At 49.2% G+C, this 13724-nt stretch overlaps 1 protein-coding gene across 1 annotated transcript in view; it reads left to right on the forward strand.

Annotated features, from left to right (window-relative positions):
- The window catches only part of LOC135557669 (centrosomal protein of 170 kDa protein B-like), a 37328-nt gene that overhangs the window by 20312 nt on the left and 3292 nt on the right, over window positions 1-13724 (forward strand). The window contains 11 exon segments of the mRNA XM_064991169.1: window positions 1401-1505; window positions 1677-2204; window positions 2306-3214; window positions 3217-3587; window positions 3900-4088; window positions 4495-4603; window positions 4693-6471; window positions 11969-12227; window positions 12375-12546; window positions 12801-12839; window positions 13432-13569. Coding sequence (XP_064847241.1) covers window positions 1401-1505; window positions 1677-2204; window positions 2306-3214; window positions 3217-3587; window positions 3900-4088; window positions 4495-4603; window positions 4693-6471; window positions 11969-12227; window positions 12375-12546; window positions 12801-12839; window positions 13432-13569 — 4598 coding nt within the window.

The raw sequence follows: 13724 nt of genomic DNA on the forward strand, positions 1-13724 counted from the left end.
TTCCACCATATATTCCCTCTGTATATTGTTCTCTCTCAACAAAGCTCATCGCCTACTGGGTTAGGGTGGGTTGGGGGGGGGGGGGGGATTTCTAGATACATGTAGTGCTCATATTGATATACCTGTTTGAATAGCTACAGGCTTTGATATTATCTTTGAGCTCAGGACAACTCTGGGAATTGGGTCACCATGCTACATTAAACATGACCTTGCTTGCTTTCTCTTCATCATGCCACTGCTTAATGACACAGCTGTTTAACTTGGCAGAATATCCTAGATTGAATAGGTTTGATCATTCTGCTTATCAATTGTGACTCACTAATACCTGGAATGGTATGGTGTGTGAGGATCATGGGTATTTTAGCCTTGCTTTGCTCCTCTAAAGAAAATGAAAACGTCCCTGTCCTGACTATGATGTCAGCGTCAGCTCAACCTCTTTCAGTCAGAACATGTTCCCCTCCCCCTCTTTGTCACCCCTCCCTCACTCGCCCTCCATCCCTCTCTCTGCCACCCTCTCCCCCTCTGGCGGCTGCATTTGGTCACATAACGTCTCCATGGTGACAGCTGCAGTACCCATAGTCACAGTTCAGCACTTACGGCCTGCTTGATATTTGCTCTATGTTACTCTATGTTATTCACACTGGCATACCCCTGTCAAGCTCTCTGCCAGAGGGGTCATTTCATCCAAGAAGCCATAAACATTACCTATTGACTAGTGGACGCTGATTCAAAAGCTTTATCAGGATAGGCTGCGTTGTGCCCTCTCCTGCTGATGTGTTGTCCCTGAAAAACATTTTGCTTGCCCTGCGATGCTGTGATGACATACATATAAATGACTGGAATACAGCTGAATCCACACTCAAATCAACGCAGAGTTAATCTCCTTGTTTACGGCAGCCTCTGTGCTCAGATAAAACCCGGAATAAACACTGCCTAATGGACTTCCACTGGGTGGGTTGGACACACTGGATGAAATACTGTGTCATAAATAGCACGCCTTATGCGTGTCTGATGTTAGCACTTGTCTTGATTAGCATCAAAAGTTATAAAAAGAAATCCTGAGTGGAAACATGGGTTGAATGATGATAGGGTATGTGAAATAAATCTGATACTGAAGAGAGAACAGATCCATAGGGTGTGATATCTAACATACTTTATCTTCATTTGGGTTTGCTACCAGTGCTCCCATAGTATTTAGCTTAGAGATGGATTCTATCATTTTCCTGCAGTCTGGTGTTTTTATGTATTCTAGTGGGGTAAAGACAAACCTTGAATATTCTTCCTCTAAACTCCCAGTGGACCAATAGTAGATGGATGACTGCTGCAGTTCTGAAAAATGACTCCTCTCTCATTTGGCTGTGCGTGTGTGTGTGTGTTTGTGTGTTTCCGTGCATGTTCAGAGGCTCCAACCTCCCGACCCACCCCATTGTATGGCCAGCCCTCGTGGTGGGGGGAGGAGGATGCGGCCGGCAAAGGACAGCACAGGCCAGAGGAGGGTCACCCAGGTCGGTCCCACGTTACTAGAGGTCCTTTCCCTCAAATACTCTTAGAACTTTGGAAATTTCAAGTGAAAATGTTTCCAGTTCCTTTTTAGGGAATAGAGATTAACAAAACATGGTTTGTGGTTGTCCTTTAATTTGCTTGTTGGTGCTACTTGGTGCTTTATCCGTTTCCAGAGATTCCAAAGGATGGTTCAGGCTTAGATCCAGAGGTGAATGGCTCCCTGTCAGAGTACAGAGACAATCAGGGCAAGTCCGTCTTCCCCTACCACCGGGAGCCCAGCTACTTTGAGATCCCTACCAAGGAGTTCCAGCTGCATCCCAAGTCCCTGGGGGCAGAGCTCCATGAGATCCCCACCAAGGACACAGACACGCCCTCTGCACAAGCCCCTCCCACCCCCACCACACCCAGTCCCCCTGTGGTGCAGAGCCATGCCTCCTTCACCATAGAGTTTGATGACTGCACGCCAGGCAAGATCAAGATCAGGGACCACGTGACCAAGTTCTCCTCGCGCCAGAGGAAGCAGCAGCAGCAGGCGTCCGGGAAAACTCTGGCCACCACACCCACTGAGGTGATGTCAGCTGAGTGCAAGGTGGTAGATTGGTTGGTGCACAGTGATGTCAGAATGATGAGGAGACGTCCCACGTGTGAGGATGTTTACAGTGTCAAGAGTGACCAGGCCGTCAACATCAAAAGCCTCAAAGGTCAGAGGGGTACTTTTAGATAAATCTTTTATAGAAATCTGTAAGGGGTTGGTTATTTGTTCCCTGTCCCTTATTTGCGGTTTGAATGGTTCTGTTTCTAGGCCACCACCATGACGATGGGACCCAGAGTGATTCTGAGGACCCGGTCTTAGGGAAAGGGAAGCGAAGCAAGTCACACCACCGGGTCCAGTCGCAACATTCGATCCAGTCAAAGCTTTCCCCGTCTGAGCTGTCGGAACCGTCACAACAGACAGTGCTGTCATACCAATTAGTCAAGTCACAACAGACACAGCAGACAGTCCAGTCAAACCAATTGTTCCAGTCTGAGCAGTCAGTTATGTCAGTCCAGTCACACCAGACAGTCCTGTCAGTTCCGTCGCAGCAGTCAGTTTCGTCACAAAGGTTACTTCAGCCTCAGCCTCAGTTTTCCCCTCCCAAACTGACCCCAGTTTCTCCTGTGGCCCCTGAGAGGCCCCTGTCTCAAAGCCCGCCTGAGGCTCGCTCCCCCACCATGGGTCCCTCTAAGCCCGGCCCCCAGGAGCCCCTCACCCAGCAAGCCTTCATCATAGAGTTCTTCGACGACAACCCGCGCAAGAAACGCTCGCAATCCTTCACGGCCAATCCTGCCCACGCAGACTCTTACACCGCCCTCAAGGCCAAGCTGGAGCGGAGGAAGGGTGGAGAGAGGCCAAACTCCATGCACGGCCACATCCCTCCCACCCAACAGGTGACTGTTCCTCTGAAGAGTCAGGGCCACGGCGGGTCCCAGAGGTCTAGCTCCCTGAAGAGAGAGAAGACGGAGGAGCCCCTGAGTGGAGGCAGTGCCTCCTCTTCCTCCGGTTCTGGGCCTTCCTCTCGCACCTCCTCTGGCATCACCATCAAGCCGTTTGGCAGTGTGGGGAAGAAGACCAAGCTGGCCCAGGAGTTTGCAGCAGAGTTCCTGATGAAAGATACAGTCCACAGAGCCTTGTCTCCCACCTGGGATAAGACGTCTCCTCCTCCCATGTCCGCTCCCCGGTGATGGTGATGTCACCCTCTCGCACCCACATTCCGTCCCCCTTAGACCTGCCTTCCTCCGTCTCCTATCCCTCCACACCCTTGCAACCCACTGCGCCACGTTCCTACTCTCCAACTCCTGCCCCTCATTCCCCAGTCCTAGCCATCTCCCACCCCCCCTCCCGCAGCCCTGTCCAGACTGCCTCCCCAGCCCACTCCTTGCCCCCTCAGATGCCCCTGGGTCTGGGGTTGCGTGGGGTGGACCCTAAAGCCTCCAGGGTGGTGAGAAACGAGGAAGAGGACAGTCTGAGTGATGCCGGCACATACACTATCGAAACAGAGTCCCAGGACAAAGAGGTGGAGGAGGCACGCAACATGATCGACCAGGTGAGATTGTAGTAGCCAGAGGGTACTCATTCTTCATTTTTTGGGGTTGATGGTGGATCTTTTCACATCAGTGTAATTATTGTATGGCTTTTTGGATTCTGACATGAAATGCTATGATTCTAACAAGTGGTATAATTCTACAATAAACCATATAATGCCTTGATGACAATACCTTGACGGGCGCATGCTTTGAACATCCTCCCCCTACCCAGTACCCCCTCCCAACCCAGCCTTCCTTCTTCCCCTTGCAAAGTCCCATTGTCCAATCTCTTCTCCTACCCACTTCATGCATGCTGTGTCCCTCCTTGACAGGTGTTTGGGGTCCTCGACTCACCAGAGTACAGTGGTGCCGGAGTGTATAGACCCATCATTAATGATGGCAAGGACGAGCTGGCAATGCTCCGGCCTAGTGACGATAGTACTGTGGATCAAATGGCAGCAGTTTCTATGCATGGCTTTAACCCAGCCACCCTCAGTGGGGCCCCCTCAGGCCCCATCCAGGTAACATCACCGTCCTACGCTACTGGAGAAATAAGGGATCTAATACATTTGCATGTTCCACCCCAAACCTATGCACGTTAATTATTTGTCTTGCCTTGATTCTCCCTTTGGCTTCTACAGTGCCTCTCCTTACAATGTAAGGATTGTCTTTGGAAGGAGATTGAAATTATAGTTATCCTTCAACGTTGTGCTCTGTGTAGTTGTGTAGTTGTATGAGGGACGGCAGGGTAGGGAGTTGGACTAGAAACCGGAAGGTTGCAAGTTCAAATCCCCGAGCTGACAAGGTACAAATCTGTCGTTCTGCCCTTGAACAGGCAGTTAACCCACTGTTCCTAGGCCATCATTGAAAATAAGAATTTGTTCTTGCCTAGTTAAAATTTAAAAAATGTTTCCTCCACTGTTTCAGGTGCAGTCTGCTAACAATGCAGCACAGGAGGAGGGGCCTAAGTGGGTTTCACGCTGGGCTAGTCTGGCAGACAGCTCTACTCCACCTCAAGGGGAATTTGCAGAGGGAGGTGAGATATCTGCAACCACTGACTGCTCTGCTCAGAACTTATGTGAGATAACAGAAAAAAGCATGAATTAAAATGTTTCTCTTTCCTAGATGTGCAGTTGATACCTAGCCACAGTGTGGATAACTCTGAGTTAGAGGGTAGCCAGAGTTGTAGGACCAGGAGGCTGCTTCCCCAGGTTCCACCTGGAGACAGAGACAAGCCAGAGAGTCTCAACCCCAGCATCCTGATCTTCCCAGGTCCTGAACCCACCCTGGAGGGGAGTAGTGGTACGCCCCGGCATCAGGACAACACCCAGAGTCTTTGTGTCCAGGACGATGTAGACCCAGACAGCCTGAGTGACGCCAGCCGCTCTGACGATGGCTCTTTGCTGGAGAGGACCAGGAAGAGCCAGGGGAGGAAGAGTGGCGCTACCTCGCCCGGGGACACTGGACCTCAGTATAAGGGTCAAGATAAGCTGTCTCCGACTCAGTCTACCAAGTCCACCTCCTTTTACATTGGGTCTGAGGATGGCAGCTCAGGCAAGCCGGACCTGGCCCGAAGCCCTATTCTTTCTCAGGGGCCTGAGAGGGGGCGAGACACCCCTGCCAAAACCTCCCCCACCACCATCCTCATCAGGCACCTGAGCAGCCACGAGCCCCGGAGGTCGGGCGTAAAGCCTAACAACTCAGCCCCCAACCTCCACTCCCAGCAGGACAAAGACTCTAAAGACCCCAGTAAAGACATCATGGGGTCCTCCTCGTTCGTCAGGCAGGAGAGTTTCACCAAGGAGCGACCCAGTGATGATGTCCAGATCAAGAGGCTCCCACACATCTCCAGTCACCCCACCTTGAGGGACATGGAGCAGAGAGAGACGACCCAGGACCCACAGCCCTTCCTCAGGGAAGAAGCAGACACTGTTCTCTCCTCTCTGGAGGTCACGTTCCCTTCCTCAGGCTCCGGACGCAGCTCTAAGAGAGGAGGCTCCTCTAGTCACATGGACGACTCTCTGTCTGGGGAATCAGATGTGGATACAGCCAGCACCGTCAGCCTGGTCAGCAACAAGAACACCCCTGTCACCACAGGCCCTAAGAAGAGGATGACCGTCGGTGGCTTCCAGAAGGAGAGATCTTCCTCCAGTCAATCTGTCCAGGGGAAGGGCCACCGCCAGCCCACGGCCCGCGAGCGTCTGTCAGAGAAACGCCGCAGCCACGTGGCAGCCAGTGATAACTCCAGCAGCAAGACCGAGCAGGCCAAGCGCTTCCAGATGCGGCGCAGCGTGGGGAACCGTGGCTCCCTGGACCTATCAGAGGGCCAGCAGGGTTCTGGTCAGCACTGGCCTGACACTGCCTCTGACCATGACACCGGTCCCCGCCCCACCAGCCGTAACAAGAAGCTCATAGCGCCCCTACAGAAAGAGGACAATGGGAAGACCGTCAAGAGTGCAGCACAGCAGGCACTGATCCGCTCCAACAGCCTGTCAGCACCAAGGCCCACCCGGGCATCCATGCTGCGCAGGGCACGTCTGGGAGAGACTTCTGACAACGAGGGAACTGAGACAGACCGGGGGTCCCAGAACTCAGACCACATTGGTGCCTCCAGCAAGGTGTCTGCTGATGGGAAGAAGCTCCTCTCCAGACTGGACATCTTGGCCATGCCCAGGAAGAGAACAGGCTCCTTCACTACGCCTAGTGACAACGAGTCCTCCACCACGACCCCTACAACCCGGCCTGGCTTCTCCAACAGGAGTGCAGAAATAACTGGGCCTATCAGGAAGACATCAGTGGGTGAAACAGGGGCCAAGCAGGGGGCCACAAGAGGGGTCGGAGCCCCCGTGAAGCAGCTCCTCACCCGCACACGCTCCAACGGGGCTAAATACTCCAGCACAACCAGTGAGTATTATAGTCACAGTTCCCATCAAGTAACTTGCTCAAAGCACTGCAGAGAACACTTTTTTTATCCTGAACTTTAAATCATGATTTAAAGGTAATATACTCTATCATCAGATTATTGAAACAGAGCCTGACACTGAGTTGAAGTGACCTTTTCCACCCTTCATAGTGAATGTGACTCATTGTCCTTGGTGAGATGCATGCGGGTATGCTGTATTGTGGCTTGTCCTGTAGGAATTCAGTGTATTCGCTACGAAGCAGTGTGATGATGCCCTCTGCTGCCTGCTGCCGTTTCCATAGAAACATAGCTCCTGACCGTACATCATCACACAGCTATTTTTTGATGTACATGTAAATTATTGTTAAACAGATTTGGACCCATATAATGCATACAGTGCATTCTGAAACTATTCAGACCACTTCAATTATTCCACATTTTGTTACTTATAGCCTTATCCTAAAATAGGTAAATATTTTTTTCCTCAATTTACACAAAATACCCGATAATGACAAAGTGAAAAACTGTTTTTTTTTAAATATATATACACTGCTCCAAAAAATAAAGGGAACACCTCAATAACCCAATGTAACTCCAAGTCAATCACACTTCTGTGAAGTCAAACTATCTACTTAGGAAGCAACACTGATTGACAATAAATTTCACATGCTGTTGTGCAAATGGAATAGACAACAGGTGGAAATTATAGGATATTAGCAAGACACCCCCAATAAAGGAGTGGTTCTGCAGGTGATAACCACAGACCACTTCTCAGTTCTTATGCTTCCTGGCTGATGTTTTGGTCACTTGAATGCTGGCGGTGCTTTCACTCTAGTGGCAGCATGAGACGGAGTCTACAAACCACACAAGTGGCTCAGGTAGTGCAGCACATCCAGGATGGCACATCAATGCGAGCTGTGGCAAGAAGGTTTGCTGTGTCTGTCAGCGTAGTGTCCAGAGCGTGGAGCCGCTACCAGGAGACAGGCCAGTACATCAGGAGACGTGGAGGAGGCGGTAGGAGGGCAACAACCCAACAGCAGGACTGTTAATTCCGCCTTTGTGCAAGGAGGAGCACTGCTAGAGCCCTGCAAAATGACCTCCATCAGGCCACAAATGTGCATGTGTCTGCTCAAACGGTCAGAAACAGACTCCAAATCAAATCCAAATCAAATCAAATTTTATTTGTCACATACACATGGTTAGCAGATGTCAATGCGAGTGTAGCAAAATGCTTGTGCTTCTAGTTCTGACAATGCAGTAATAACCAACAAGTAATCTAACTAACAATTCCAAAACTACTGTCTTATACACACAAGTGTTATGGGATAAAGAATATGTACATAAAGATATATGAATGAGTGATGGTACAGAGCAGCATAGGCAAGATACAGTAGATGGTATCGAGTACAGTATATACATATGAGATGAGTATGTAAACAAAGTGGCATAGTTAAAGTGGCTAGTGATACATGTATTACATATATACGTATACATATGAGATGAGATGAATAATGTAGGGTATGTAAACATTATATTAGGTAGCATTGTTTAAAGTGGCTAGTGATATATTTTACATCATTTCCCATCAATTCCCATTATTAAAGTGGCTGGAGTTGAGTCAGTGTGTTGGCAGCAGCCACTCAATGTTAGTGGTTGCTGTTTAACAGTCTGATGGCCTTGAGATAGAAGCTGTTTTTCAGTTTCTCGGTCCCAGCTTTGATGCAACTGTACTGACCTCGCCTTCTGCATGATAGCGGGGTAAACAGGCAGTGGCTCGGGTGGTTGTTGTCCTTGATGATCTTTATGGCCTTCCTGTAACATCGGGTGGTGTAGGTGTCCTGGAGGGCAGGTAGTTTGCCCCCGGTGATGCGTTGTGCAGACCTCACTACCCTCTGGAGAGACTTACGGTTGTGGGCGGAGCAGTTGCCGTACCAGGCGGTGATACAGCCCGCCAGGATTCTCTCGATTGTGCATCTGTAGAAGTTTGTGAGTGCTTTTGGTGACAAGCCAAATTTCTTCAGCCTCCTGAGGTTGAAGAGGCGCTGCTGCGCCTTCTTCACGACGCTGTCTGTGTCAGTGGACCAATTCAGTTTGTCTGTGATGTGTATGCCGAGGAACTTAAAACTTACTACCCTCTCCACTACTGTTCCATCGATGTGGATAGGGGGGTGTTCCCTCTGCTGTTTCCTGAAGTCCACAATCATCTCCTTAGTTTTGTTGACGTTGAGTGTGAGGTTATTTTCCTGACACCACACTCCGAGGGCCCTCACCTCCTCCCTGTAGGCCGTCTCGTCGTTGTTGGTAATCAAGCCTACCACTGTTGTGTCGTCCGCAAACTTGATGATTGAGTTGGAGGCGTGCGTGGCCACGCAGTCGTGGGTGAACAGGGAGTACAGGAGAGGGCTCAGAACGCACCCTTGTGGGGCCCCAGTGTTGAGGATCAGCGGGGTGGAGATGTTGTTGCCTACCCTCACCACCTGGGGGCGGCCCGTCAGGAAGTCCAGTACCCAGTTGCACAGGGCGGGGTCGAGACCCAGGGTCTCGAGCTTGATGACTAGCTTGGAGGGTACTATGGTGTTAAATGCCGAGCTGTAGTCGATGAACAGCATTCTCACATAGGTATTCCTCTTGTCCAGATGGGTTAGGGCAGTGTGGTTGAGATTGCATCGTCTGTGGACCTATTTGGGCGGTAAGCAAATTGGAGTGGGTCTAGGGTGTCAGGTAGGGTGGAGGTGATATGGTCCTTGACTAGTCTCTCAAAGCACTTCATGATGTCGGAAGTGAGTGCTACGGGGCGGTAGTCGTTTAGCTCAGTTACCTTAGCTTTCTTGGGAACAGGAACAATGGTGGCCCTCTTGAAGCATGTGGGAACAGCAGACTGGTATAGCGATTGATTGAATATGTCCGTAAACACACCAGCCAGCTGGTCTGCGCATGCTCTGAGGGTGCGGCTGGGGATGCCGTCTGGGCCTGCAGCCTTGCGAGGGTTAACACGTTTAAATGTTTTACTCACCTCGAATGCAGTGAAGGAGAGTCCGCATGTTTTCGTTGCAGGCCGTGTCAGTGGCACTGTATTGTCCTCAAAGCGGGCAAAAAAGTTATTTAGTCTGCCTGGGAGCAAGACATCCTGGTCCGTGACTGGGCTGGTTTTCTTTTTGTAGTCCGTGATTGACTGTAGACCCTGCCACATACCTCTTGTGTCTGAGCTGTTGAATTGAGATTCTTCGAGGGTGGTATGAGGGCCCGACGTCCACAGGCGGGGATTGTGCTTTCAGCCCAACACCGTGCCGGACGTTTTTCATTTGCCAGAGAACACCAAGATTAGCAAATTCGCCACTGGCGCCCTGTGCTCTTCACAGATGAAAGCAGGTTCACACTGAGCACATGTGACAGACGTGACAGTCTGGAGACTCCTTGGAGAACGTTCTGATGCCTGCAACATCCTCCAGCATGACCGGTTTGGCGGTGGGTCAGTCCTGGTGTGGGGTGGCATTTCTTTGGGGGGCCGCACAGCCCTCCATGTGCTCGCCAGAGGTAGCCTGACTGCCATTAGGTACCGAGATGAGATCCTCAGACACCTTGTGAGACCATATGCTGGTGCCGTTGGCCCTGGGTTCCTCCTAATGCAAGACAATGCTTGACCTCATGTGGCTGGAGTGTGTCAGCAGTTCCTGCAAGAGGAAGGCATTGATGCTATGGACTGGCCCGCCAGTTCCCCAGACCTGAATCCAATTGAGCACATCTGGGACATCATGTCTCGCTCCATCCACCAACGCCACGTTGCACCACAGACTGTCCAGGAGTTGGCGGATGCTTTTTTGAGTGTGACTCCAAATCCAGTCCTCCATGGGTTGATACATTTGATTTCCATTGATAATTTTTGTGTGATTTTGTTGTCAGCACATTCAACTATGTAAAAGAAAGAAGTATTTAATAAGAATATTTAATCCATTCAGATCTAGGATGTGTTATTTTAGTGTTCCCTTCATTTTTTTTGAGCAGTGTATATTTTTTTGCACATTTACTAAAAGTAGAAAACAGAAATACCTCATTCACATAAGTCTTAATGTCTTAAAAATATATATAAATATTAGGAGGAGTAATGTCGGAGTGGCATTGACTAAAATACAGTAGAATAGAATACAGTACATATGAAATGAGTAAAGCAGTATGTAAACATTATTAAAGTGGCCAGTGATTCCATGTTATGTATACAGGGCAGTACCCTCTAAGGGTGCAGTGTTGTTTAACCGGGTGGTCGCTCCGAGACAGGATTATGTCGATTCACAGATCTGGTGAATGGTACCAAAACATTTCTGCAGCATTAAAGGTCCCCAAGAACACAGTGGCCTCCATCATTCTTAAATGGATGAGGTTTGGAACCACTAAGACTCTTCCTAGAATTGGCCGCCCGGCCAAATTGGGCAATCGGGGGAAAAGGGCCTTGGTCAGGGAGGTGACCAAGAACCTGATGGTCACTCTGACAGAGCTCCAGAGGTTCTCTGTGGAGATGGCAGAACCTTCCAGAAGGACAACCATCACTGCAGCACTCCACCAATCAGGCCCATATGGCATAGCAGCCAGACAGAAGCCACTCCTCAGTAAAAGGCAAAACAGCCTGCTTGGAGTTTGCCAAAAGGAACCTAAAGGACTTTGAGACAATGAGAAACAAGATTCTCTGGTCTGATAAAAACAAATTGAACTCTTTGGCCAGAATGCCAAGGGTCACATCTGGAAGAAACCTGGAATCATCCCTACGGTGAAGCATGGTGGTGGCAGCATCATGCTGTGGGGATGTTTTTCAGTGGCAAAGACTGGGAGACGAGTCAGGATCGAGGGAAAGATGAATAGATCAATGTACAGAGAGATCCTGGATGAAAACCTGCTCCAGAGCACTCTGGTCCTCAGACTGGTGTGAAGGTTCACCTTCCAACAAGACAACGACCCTAAGCACACAGCCAAGATAACAAAGGAGTGGCTTCAGGACAAGTCTCTGATTGTTCTTGAGTGGCCCAGCCAGAGCCTGAACTTGAACTCAATCGAACATCTCTGGAGTGATCTGAAAATAACTGTGCAGTGACACTCCCCATCCAACCTGACAGAGCGTGAGAAGATCTACAGAGAAGAAATGGTAGAAACTCCCCAAATACAGGTGTGCCATGCTTGTGTCATACTCAAGAAGACTCAAAGTTGTAATCACTGCCAAAAGTGCTTCAACAAAGTACTGAGTAAAAGGTCTGAATACTTTTCGAATGCACTGTAGATGGTGTATTACGTACTTATGTATCAGTATCAATATTGTGGAGTAATCCCAGGGGTCTGGCAATGAATAATGTTGTTAATGTGAATGACTAGTCTACTGTTACGATCTTCCTATCTGAGAACTTATTTAGAGTGTACTATTTTATTTTTTCTGGGAGGAATAATCCTGTAATTTAATGAGGTTGGTCAAATGAACCAATGAGGTTGGTCAAATGAACCCGTGCTGTTTTCTGGTAGGTTCCCGTCGAAGGCAGAAAGGTTCAGACTATACCTCCACATCTGAGGAGGAATATGAGGCCAGCTCTGGAACCCCCAAACACAAACGCTCCTCCCACACGTCTGCTGCCACACAGACCCCCCGGGCCCAGAAGGAGAAGGCTGCAGTAGCAGCAGTCGCTCGGTCCAAGTCCGGCTCACTGGAGACTGAGGAGGACGAAGTCCAGAATGAGACTGACCACTACCAGAACTGGACCACACACAGCGCCGAGATAGCAAAGTAGGGTGACATAATGGCACTAACTATGGGTTGACTGTGTATCACCTGAAACCACTTACCGAGCCGATGAGATTGAAAGCTGTGGAACATGCATTCTGTACGTATGTATTTTTAAAATGGTCGTGACTTGTGTTTGTGTCTTCCCAGGCTCAGTCAGGACTTGGCCAAGGACCTTGCCATTCTGGCCCGTGAGATCCATGAAGTGGCGGGGGACGGGGACTCCCAGAGTTCCTCTGGAATGGGCACAAATCCCTCCCCCAGCTCTGCACCCAACACACCCGGGCCCGCCTCCACCATCCCCATCTCTAGCCGGGAAGAGGTGTGCCCGACCACTACCCATAATGCACTTCAAATATGCTCCTCAAGCCTGTACCTCACATTATTTCCATCCTGTTGTAATGTTCCAATGCATAATACAATGGCACTGCAGCCTATGGGATTTTTTTATTTTTTTTACCAATGTCCCACTAAATATTTTACATCAATATTCTGTACAGGCTCATTGACAAGTGCAAAGGATCCCTTATCATGTCTTAGATTCTCATGAGCATGTCTCTGTTCTCTACTGTACAGAGGCCATATACATCTTTGCGCGGGGTCCTCCCATCTCAGGTGCATACCTCAGATACATTAGACAGTCTCTCTCTCTGTCTCTCGCTGTCCTGCAACGGTTTCTATTTCTTTCCCTTCACCACCGTGCTCTAACACAAGTCATGCTATCATCACTAATCCAAACACTGATATTTTGTTGGATTGTCAAGCTACAGATTCTTATATTTTATGACACTGGGATGTTCTATGTTTCTAAGGACCTTCTTATGGTGACAGCTTTTCAGGAACATAAAACCTGCCTGCCACTGTCTCACTACAGACTTTCACTGCAACTCTCACTGTAACAGGCACATTTTCACGTTTCACTAATGTAACTTTGTTCCGGCTTGTATCCCAGCAAAACTAAAATTCACCGCTCACAGTTCAACTGCTCTCACCCCTGCATGTTGCCGTGGAGCATGTGATCACAAAGCACAAGTCACTCTGGTTGGTTTTTCTCTAGGACAGTAAAACAAAGATATTCTTACTTCTTATTCTCTCTGTGCCCTTGAAGTACAGTAGAAGGCCTTGAGGCACTGACTCCCTCAGTAGTCATGGTCATGTCAGTTGTTCAGAAAGGGCGGACCATGCACTGATTCTAATCTCTTTCCAGCTGGTCCAACATATCCCTGAAGCCAGCTTAAACTACCAGAAGGTTCTACTATCGCCAGGTTCTACCGCTGTCATGGACCTGGATCCTAACATGAATGACCAAGACCCAAGCTCTAAGCCACGGTGGAACCGTGAAGAGGTCACTTTCCTGTTAACACTTGTTTGTCCCTTTTAGAATAGGACTTTCACTACCTATCAATGATTTGGAAACCTAGGAATATAACAAATAGCAAAGCTGGCTCATGCATAAACAAACTGTCCCTCAGGCTACACAAAAGGATCTGTTGCAGTTAG

Source organism: Oncorhynchus masou, chromosome 16 (genome assembly GCF_036934945.1).
Source record: "Oncorhynchus masou masou isolate Uvic2021 chromosome 16, UVic_Omas_1.1, whole genome shotgun sequence".
In the NCBI taxonomy this organism is placed as follows: Eukaryota; Metazoa; Chordata; class Actinopteri; order Salmoniformes; family Salmonidae; genus Oncorhynchus; species Oncorhynchus masou.